Source organism: Octopus bimaculoides, chromosome 4 (genome assembly GCF_001194135.2).
Source record: "Octopus bimaculoides isolate UCB-OBI-ISO-001 chromosome 4, ASM119413v2, whole genome shotgun sequence".
Lineage (NCBI taxonomy): Eukaryota > Metazoa > Mollusca > Cephalopoda > Octopoda > Octopodidae > Octopus > Octopus bimaculoides.
The window spans coordinates 19492430-19503130 of NC_068984.1; the positions used below are offsets into that span (position 1 = coordinate 19492430).

General features: G+C 33.4%; 1 protein-coding gene across 10 annotated transcripts in view; it reads right to left on the reverse strand.

Annotated features, from left to right (window-relative positions):
• Nucleotides 1–10701, reverse strand: part of LOC106881484 (nesprin-1) — an 811219-nt gene that overhangs the window by 325596 nt on the left and 474922 nt on the right. For all 10 annotated transcript variants that reach the window (XM_052966929.1, XM_014931893.2, XM_014931887.2 and 7 more), the window contains 5 exons: nt 10128–10454; nt 6672–6824; nt 4335–4499; nt 2411–2737; nt 1502–1657 (listed from right to left, as the gene is read on the reverse strand). In XM_052966929.1, the coding sequence (XP_052822889.1) occupies nt 1502–1657; nt 2411–2737; nt 4335–4499; nt 6672–6824; nt 10128–10454 (1128 nt within the window). The remainder of the gene's footprint in view (nt 1–1501; nt 1658–2410; nt 2738–4334; nt 4500–6671; nt 6825–10127; nt 10455–10701) is intronic.

The window sequence follows — 10701 nt, forward strand, 5'->3', positions numbered from 1 at the left end:
ACAAACTCTACCTCCATAAAACACAAATTTAAAACTTCTACATATTAATCAAATTGCTTATAGAACAAGGAAACCCCCAGAGAGAAATATATTGACCAACAGCCTTTGCACCTACCTACATCCGCTTGTGAATTTCAAAGCACAAGATAAATAAATTCCTATACTATCAACAACACCATGACATGCTTGACTAATAATCTCCACCTTCCAAAAACAAACAAGAAACACCCTAAGTAACATCAACAAGTAAAGAAACTTACTGACCACCTAAAACATACCACCTATTTACATTCTTTAAAAACTACATTATAAAAAAGCTGACACACCCAACTATTAAGTTTCTAAATGCTGGACTAAACTTTGAACTTTGACATTTACATTGTCAAAGCAAAAGATTAAATCCAATTAAACCAAAAATAGTTAAAACTCCCGCCTCCTCCTAACATCCTTTTTGTGAACTACTAAAAGACAATCCCATGACATGGAGCTGATACACCTAAATATACACACTTGTTTACAAAGTTCTACATCCATGAATGAAATATATAACAAAACTCCAAGTTTAATCAAAATTATATAGAGCCAAGATTAACTTAAATGCATGCCACAGTACAATGATAGCTTAGCTGGCCAAAACTTCGAAATCACTGTCAATACTATTCTTGTTAAAGAATATATATAGAGACTCACACATGCATGTGTATGTGTGTGTGTGTGCGCGCGCGCGCATGTGTGTGTGTGTGCATGTGTGTGTGTGTGTGTGTTATATGATTCTATTAGTTTGTCATCAATTTTAATTTGATACTTAGTCTTATCTGTTATGTTAGTATTCAAAGTCATTAACTTTTTTCCAATATGCTGTCCAATTTAATGTTCAAGGAATACCTGAGTCACCTTGATGATTTTGCCATCACTTCAGTCCACTCTGCTAAAAATGAGTCCTGCCATCAGCTAGGGGTTAACCCTGAGGTGGACTAATATCCTGTTCAAGAGGAAATCTTGGACTCCATTCACCCATCCATCCATGGTTCCTGGAAGGGGTGTAGGAGTAGAATACTCAGCCCCCTCCTCCATAAGACCCTCTCAGAAGCAACTGTTATTACACTTTCCAACTGATTCCCAAGTATGAGACTTTGAATATTATCCAACCATCTCATTCTTGGTGTACTCCTATGCCTCCTGCCAGTTGGCTTGACATGAAGAATCTATCTGCGATCCTTTTCTGTGATATTTTAATCACATGTCCATTGTACAAGAGCTGTGACCCCTCAATGTGGAGAAATAGTGGCTTGGCCTGGAGATACCTCCTAACCTCTGAGCTGTGTATCCTGTTGAGAAATCCTATTCCAGAGATCCTGTACTCTAAACACACAAATCCTTTGAAAATCCGGGTGAGCTTCAATCACATGAGTCTATATACTTCAGATAGACATTTTCAGAATTTCCAACTCTCAGTTATACAGGTAAATCAATATGCTGTTTGAGAATGATGTTGACTTACCTGGCATCGGAGTCTTATTGCTTTGTAAGACTGTTGAAGTGGTCTGAGAGAATCTTTGTCTGTTGTACCATCAGCACTCAAGACTTCCAGTTGTGATAAGTTGTCCTCCAGATCACCAAACATGCTTTCATAAGAATCTATTTCACTGAGAATTAGCTAAGGACAAAGAGAAAAATGAAAAACAGATGAGAATTTAAACATCTACATTAAAATGATGAGTCTAGAAATCAAGGTAATTTGTTTGATTTGAGAATAAGTCAGGTTATGTGTGTGTGTGTGTTTATTAATCCACATATTTAATATACACAGGTTTTACATGCAAGCTACTATATATTTCATGGCTTTGCTAATTCAATAGTCAGATTATGTTGCATTTACTGTGTATTTTAAATGACATATAAGTGCCCATGGTCACAACATTACCCTCTGAATGTGATACCAGTTCATTGCAGGTCTACTTTTCTAAAGCTGAGTGAACTGGACCTATGTGAAATAAGTGTTTTGCTCAAGAACATAATGCACTGCCAGGTCCAGGAATCAAAACCATAATCTTGTGATCTTGAGTGTAACATCCTAACCACTAGGCCACATGCCTTCATTTTGAAATTGACTTTATGAAATTTAATTATGATAAGATTTCATAATTTACATATGATGAAATTTCAAAAGCCATGTGACTGATATTCAATGTATCACATGAGGTTCATTTAAAAATGTTTTGAAATTAACATCATCAGAAGACATCTTCTAAATGTGTATTAACCTGACAGCATCTAATTTCACTATTTTATACCATATGGGGAGCTGTTTTTACAACTTAAACACATCTGCTTCAATAAATTAGATAAACTATCCAAATTCCTTGAAACATTTTACAGATGTAAACATATAAAGATGTTGGAGACTCACCCTATATTTGTCAAGTTGAGCCCTTTTCTCAGGAAGTTGTGTATGAGCTTCTGGATCAAGTGAAAGAATCCTTTCCAAATCTGTTATCCATTTCACTAAAGTATCTTTAGTAACTTCGTAATCTTGCCATTTCTGTTGAGTGTTCTGTAAGTTAAAAGCACAGTCAGTTACCGTCTGGTTCAACTGCTTCCATTTTACATTCAATTCCTCCATTTTTTTCTCAATTTCTTTATTACCAACAGCAGATGTTGAAGGTTGAATTCTCTCTGCATAATCATGAACTTTGTTCACTTTATGAACTGCTTCATCCATGCCCGAAACGATGACCTGCAAAATAGCAAAATCATGTCTATAGTATAGGAAAGAAATGGAGAAGAAAGTAGGTAACAGAGAGAAAGAGAGAAGCAGCATAGAGAAAGAATAAAAGATTAGTTTATGAGAGAGAGAGATAGATGAAGATAGATAGAGAGACATATGTATGTATGCACACCCACACACCCACCCACACACACACACACATATATATATATATATATATATATAAAACAGAGAGAGGAGGAACATTTTAAGTAGATGAAATAGACAATTAGGTAAAAAACACGACATAGAACAGAGAAACTGAATATAATAAAGAGAGAGAGGAGTTAAGATTGTTATGAAATAATATTTTTTTTACAAGTTTATGTATATGTTTTTTCATGACAATTATATAGCAACTTTTCTTTTATATTCTCCACCACTACTACCAGCATTTACCTTTTCTTTACAATTTTACATCCATACTCTATGATTACATGGTTTGAATAATTTTTTGCAAATTTGTTCATTTGTAAAATTTAGAAGCAATTTATTTTTACAATGAATCCATTTCCTAATTCTAACCATTTCCATCATGAAATATAATGTGGAATAATAAACGAAACTCTATATTCAAATAATTCAAATTAACAAGATTTCTGCTATTATTCGAATAAGTTTTTTTATTTTTCTTTCTCATTCACACCTTCGTGCATGTTTGAGAGATTTCAAATTTAAAACTGTAAAACTACAAATAACCCATTAAGAATTAGCAGCTAAAATGTTAAGCTCACCAGTTTGAGAGAGACAGCAACAGAAACAATTTCACTAATGGGAATCCAAACTCATCTTTATCACAATTGCCTAGCAAGGAATGGATAAATGGCTAAAATCCTGTTTATTCTGTCTCTCTCAAATCGGTACTTATAATATTTAATAACATTTAAAAACTCCTCATTTATTTCTAATTAGCCATCCAGTGAGTTGCTGTCTTACAGTTCTATTTCTGGGGAAAGCAGCAGGTGTACTGGATCTTAATTAAAGAATAGTAGAATTATCTGTATCTGAGAAGTGGACACTTTTGTCAACTAACCATTTTGTAATTGCACAATTAACTTATAATTCTAATGAGTTGATTGTGGTTTTAGATAACATTATAATAATGAATTAATTATATTACATCAACAATTTTCACCATAAATTTACCAATGTGTCTCATAACTTCTATAGATTAAAATCTGTTTAGAGATAATTCTTGATGTTAGTAAAAAGTCTTCTTGATGTCGGTAAAAATTTCCTTCCATGAAGAATATTCAGTATTTATTTGTGTATAAGTAACACTATTTAATATTCTATTTCAACCAAAAAAACTAGGGTGTGACTTATACTTGGGGCAAAGCTAAAACTATGAAGGGAAAAAATTTTGCATCAAGGTTTAATACTAAATTAGGAGTGAACACAGTATGTGTTGTGGTATTTTATGGATGAATAAAAGCAGCAAAAAGATGATATATTACAGCAGTTCTTGTTAAAGATTTCATCACATGATGAATATATGGGTTGTTGTATGTTATGGATGGACAAAAGCACCTAAAAGGATAATATATGATGATGTGGTGGGACTTACATTTAATGTTTTCAGTTTATCCTGTATTGAAACGCCATCTCCTTTAGTGTTATTACAGTCTTTAAGCTCATTTTCACAAGAGTTAATCCATTCAATGGTTGTCTGATAAGAATTCTCAAATATTTCGTGATCGTGGATATTCTCTGTCAGCTTAATAATTTCATTCTGGGGGAAATAAGTAAACATTTTGATAGCAAGAGCTAAGTATGCCAAATTCCACAAAAGATTCACATGTACACGCGCACACACATACACAGAGTAATGTAATGCAATCCCCCAAATTTTCACAAAACCTTTCCATAAAAAACAGAACAAAACTTTCCAAAATATTCTACAGATAACACACTGGAATAATTTTCCATAATATTTGTAAAGACTTGATTGAGATTTGAAATCAATACATCTAGTAAATGGAATAATGCCAAATATATAGTGTGGCTAGAGTCTACACAAAGGAACTGTGCCTCCTTATGGTTTCTAGTTGGATATCAGTGTCAGTGGTACAACATAATAACTATTCATCTACTATGATCCCTTCCCTTGTACTTTAATTCTCATCTCCTAACATAAAGCTGTTCCCCATCTAATGTAACTCCACTCAGTTGAAGAGTGGAGTCTTGCAAGCTGCATGGGGACCTCGCTGGTGTTGGTACCATGTAGAAAACACCCAGTATACTTTGTAAAGGGATTGGCATTAAAAAAGACATCAAGACATTGAAACCATGCCAAAGCATACACTGGAGCATGATGCAGTCCTTGGAATCTATTGTATCCTGCCAAACTGTGCAAGCCATGCCAGCATGGAACATGGACTATTAAAATATGATGATAATGCTTTGGCCAACTGTGAATTGGATTCCTACATAGATTCTTATACAAAATGGTAATTTCTTATTTAAATGATTCGTTGCAAGTAATTGAAAGTCTTGTTATCAAATATTACTTCTAATTAAAAATGTTTCTTACTCCAAATTTGCTTTCACTGAAGAGTCAGTCACATTATCATAGATGTTTGAGTCCTGACCATTCGATCTTTTCTTAGATTATAGACAGAAATTCGAGGGAGATTTGACTGCTATTTCAAGCTCCTTGAGTGATCATGTAGACATTCCTTTGTCTGTTCATCTAGCAGTTAAGTCATAGATCAGCCTTCACTGAGCAGACTTATGATCGAATATGTTCCAACTATGACCATCCCATTTTTCCTTTTATTTTTGGGTACTGTGTGTCAAAAATTGCATTATCTGATGTGCTCTTCTGTAATTTTTAAGACAACAGAATGTGGTTTTATGGAAATTTGGCTGCTATTTCTAGCGTTTTGAATTAACCGTGTAGAGATACACTTACTGATTTAATATAGAGAGGAGTATAAAGAGAGAACTGGGGATTGTGTTGTGATTTACAAGGCTTGAATTACAGGGAGCTTAAGTTTGAAGCCATTCGTGATCATAAGCTTAACGTGATCATAAACTTGACTTTTGATTATTGGAAGAAATGGAAGCCAATAAGAATAATAAGAAACAGTGAGTAACCTAAAGTGAATTTAGACAAGAATTTAGACAGGTAGAGGCATAGCTGTGTGATTAAGAAGTTCACTTGCCAACCACATAGTCCTACTGTGTGGCACAATGTCTTCTACTACAGCTCCTGACTAAAGCTTTGTGAGTGGATTTAGTAGACAGAGACTGAAAAAAGTTACGTGTCTGTATGTGTGTGTAGGCTTGCATGCACATGTATGCGTGCATGTTTGTGTTTCTTATCTCGATACCATGCAATTGATATAAAGAAGTGTCATTGCCATAGAAGCAGTGTCTACCATATCCAGTTGTCTGTAAAAACATATTCAACTGTGGTGAAATTTTATCGTGGTTAGAAACAAGTAAGAGCTGGCAACAAGAGGCGCATCCATCCTTGGAAAATCTACCTCAATGAATCCTGTCTGATCCACACAAGCATGGAAAAGTAGAATTTTAAAATGATGACTATCGCCAATGATGACAATGGTAAGAGATTGCTGGTTACTACCAATTTGTGGCATGACCAAGATTGCTTGTTCTTTGTTTCTTTTGAACACACCTAAAGAATTTTTTAAATACTTATATTTAAGCCTTTAACATTGAAACCAGTTATATCCAACCCAAATATTCCATCTGTTTTATGCTCAAACTGGCCAGATCTAGCCTCTTACACCTACCCTGTAATGTCATTCTAAAAATAAACAATCACATCACTAAAATATTGAAGCTACAAGATAATGCATGGTTGATTCAAAACAATTTGAATATATAACACATACAGCAGTACATTTGACAGAGTAATCGGAATACAAAGAAATACCTTGATGTTCGTTCTCTGACCATAATACTGTGATGATAATTGGTGAAGTTTGTGAGAGATCTTCAGATCATTATTTTTTTGTGCCACTTGTTCACCAAGTTCTTGAATTTTGTCCAAATTCTCTTTCTTCTGAGTCACTTCTTCAAGTAAGCCCTGAAAGTAGAAAAAGAAAAAAAGAAAAAAGCAATTAAATTTTTATTGAGATTAATTATTATTCACAAGACTTGATTATTGACATTGGTGTTATTAACTGTTGTGACTTTATTATTGACCTAAATAATGTGATTATCTTTTTTCTTGACCCCTAGGATACTTCAAGCTGGTTGCCCAGTTTCTATGATGTACATGTGACCGAGATCATAACATTGCTCCTAAACAGGATACCAGTACAACACAGAATTCAAGGCCATCAATTTTGAGGGGAGGAGACAAAGTGATTACATTGACACCTGGTATTTTATTTTTATTGACCCCAAAAGGATGAAAGGCAAAGTTCACCTCAGCAGGATTTGAACTCAGAATGTAAAGAACTGGAAGAGATACCACTAAGCATTTTGTCTGTCATGCTAATGATTCTGCTAAAGATACAATTATTGATGTAACTTAATTATTCATGTAACACTATTAATGTGACATCTGACATCGATGAGTTATTGTTGATATAACATTATTGATAAGGCATTATAATTGATGTGATGTTATTATTGATCTGGCATATTTGTGTCACAATATTATTATAGTGATAAAATTATTGATAAGGTATTATTTGTGATGAATTGATGTGACATTATTTGTGATATGACATCATTATTGTTGTTAAATTAGTATTGAAGACATTGTTAGTAATATGATGCTATCACTGGTATACCATTATTATGGCTATGATATAAAGATGGTGAGCTGGCAGAATCGTTACTGTGCCAGACAAAGTACTTAGTGACATTTCTTCTGGCACTTTACATTCTGTGTTCTGCCAAAGCCAATTTTGTCTTTCATCCTTTTGGGGGTCAATAAAATAAGAACCAATTTGAGCACTGGGGTCAATGTACTCAACTAGCCCTTCCTAACAAAAATTTTTAGGCCTTGTGCCTCTAGTAGAAAGAATTATTATGGGTATGATATAAGGATGGCAAACTCACAGAATCATTAACGTGTCAAACAAAATACAAAGTACTGTTTCTTCCAGCTCTTTACATTTGAGTTCAAATTCCAATGAGGCTGACTTTGCTTTTCTTTTTTCAGGGGTTGATAAAATAATTACCAGTTGAACACTGGGGTTAATGTGTTTCAAAATTGCTTTCAAAATTGGTGGCTCTGCACCAAAATTTGAAATGATTATCACATGTCCAATGTAACAGTAGCAAACTGGCAGAATTATTAATGTGGCAGACAAAATGCTTAGAAGCATTTCTTCAGGCTCTTTATGTTCTGAATTCAAATGCTACCAAAGTAAACTTTGCTTTTCATTCTTTTCAGGTCAATAAAATAACTACCAGTTGAGCGCTAGGGGTTGATGCAATCAACTGCCTCCTTCCAAAATTACTGGCCTTGTGCCAAGATTTGAAACTATTATTATGGGTATGATATAATTATTGATGTTATTAACTTTATCATGTGTGTTCTTGGTGTGGTAGGAAAAGCCTGAATGTAATCTTTACTGAATTCCTGTTAAAGAGATAATGAACCACACACGAAGAAAATGAAGATGAAATACTATAAGTAGACAACTGATCATGTTGCAGCTTTGTAGTCAAGTGTGTTTATGACCCATTGTTAATGGTGCTACCCATAGCTTTGTTTATTTCTGATTTTTTTAATAGAAAAAAAAAGAGGAATTTTTGCAACGAAACAAGCAAATAACAAACCCTGCATTTTGTCTAGTAAATGAACAAGACCTAAGCTCTTTGCAGTTGAGGAAATTATTGATGACATTTATTCTTTGGATGAAGAGTTTACTCTTATGTAGACAATGAGAGTAATTTGAACAATCAAACTGGTGAAAGTGATGAGAAAAGTAGCAGCTGAGGTGAACAAATAAGTTAGTTGAGGGATAGGCCTATTATTGTTACTTTCCAGAATTATTTTGTGATTTTGTCCATTTAGTTTGCCTGCAATTGTTACTCTTGTGTTGTATATGCAACTATTTATTTTTTGCTTGGGAGCCCAGGTGGAGGGTAAAGTTAAACACAGAGGCCTAAGTCTGAGAGGGTTAAATACAGAGGTTATGTTATAGGTAAATAGATTAAATTATAAAAATGTTGGTGACATTTTGAAAATAGAGCCTTCATTATAAATATTGAATGCATATTAATGTTTATTATTGATAATAAGGGCCATATTATGAACATAATAGGTTTGTTGAAGGCATGAATCTAAAGTTAGAGAATTAAATAAGTAAATAATAAATACAATAAGAGAAATCATTCCTGTCACCAACAGAAGGAGGCAAACATTTAATTTGTACTATGACATTTTAATTAAAGAGCTTTAATCCACATTTATTTGACATTTTATGAGACTACATTACTTAAAACAATATCTTGTTTTCTTAATACTAAATGGTAACTTTAAGATAATTTACAGTATGACTTGCCAAGTGACAGCTTTCCAAATAATATCAGAACATAATCTAGTGAGTTTTCAGACTAAGTAGAAGAAATTAACACTTTTATTAATTGTGTTGAAACAAATTTTAGTTTTCTGGACTATCTTTTGCTCTTTCATGAGTTTACATTTAAAAGTATATATATTTTTTTTTTGGCTTGGTTGCCAACATCTTTATGGTGCCATAGAGTCGAAGATATTCTGTGTTGACAAAAGATAGTAGAAATAACTCAAAGAGTGAAAATGTTTTATGCCATGAAGAAGTACATCTAACATTTAGGGTAGAACCTTTTGTTCTCCCTCCCAGCTCAGTTATTCCAAATATGTTTGATTTTGGCATTCCTTTTATTTTCTCCTTTCTCTGACTGTTGCCACCTTCTTCTATTAACATTCCTTACCTTTTCTTTCTCCCTCAGATCTCTCATCTCTCTCTTTCTCTAATCCCAGTTTGTATTTAATTCAACATGCCTACTCAGAGGGATTCAACACAAAACCAGAATATCTGCAAACCAAATCCACAATTTGCAAAACTTATTAAAATATACACTACTAACTGAAAAATGCAATTGGTAAGTGCAGTGATAAATCAATTATAATACTGTTATTATTACTAAACTAAGGTGTATTTATATTCTGTGCTGCACACCTATCAAACCCAGCCAGTACAGAAAAATTAATGTTACAATGATGATGATAAGATATATATATATATATAGTCTCAGTTTTCTGGTGAAGTTTTTTCAATTGAATACGCTGACTCATGTCTGTTAAATCAAGAAAGCATATTCATCTTCAGACATTTGAATTAAAATTAAACAAAATGAATGGAGAACAAACCAAATATATTTTTACCTTAATTTCCTCAAGCTGTGCCTGCTTTTCTTCAATGTTATCTCCAAGTTTCATAAGAGAATTCACACGTACTTCCAAGTTGTTACACCATGACAAAAATTTATTGTATTCTTCATCAAAGTTTTCCCAGTTTGAAATAAGGTCATTCAGATTTTGTTCAGCTTTATTAAAAGAATCAGAAAACATGTTCCAATTTTGGTTAAGGATATTCATTTCCTCCTTGATCACTGCTTGTCCTTGTGGAGAGGTGTTTTCACAGACTCTATCAGCAAGTTGACTGCAGTCAGAAACCAGTTGTTTCCCAGAGTTAACGTCTCCTTGCAGTTTCTGAAATGAAATTTATTAAAAGCTATAGGAAAAGGTTTCATTATGTTACATAAATTAGCAATTGTAAAGCTTCATTGCTGAGAGAATCAATATTCTAATTATTTTAAGAAACCATAATCATTTAAATTACTCTTACTTTCATTTCCAAGTCAACCAAAGATTTGAGAGTAGACTTGATAAACGGAAACTGAAAGAAAACCTTCGCACGCATGTGAGTGTGAGTGTGTGTGTGTGTGTGTGTGTGTGT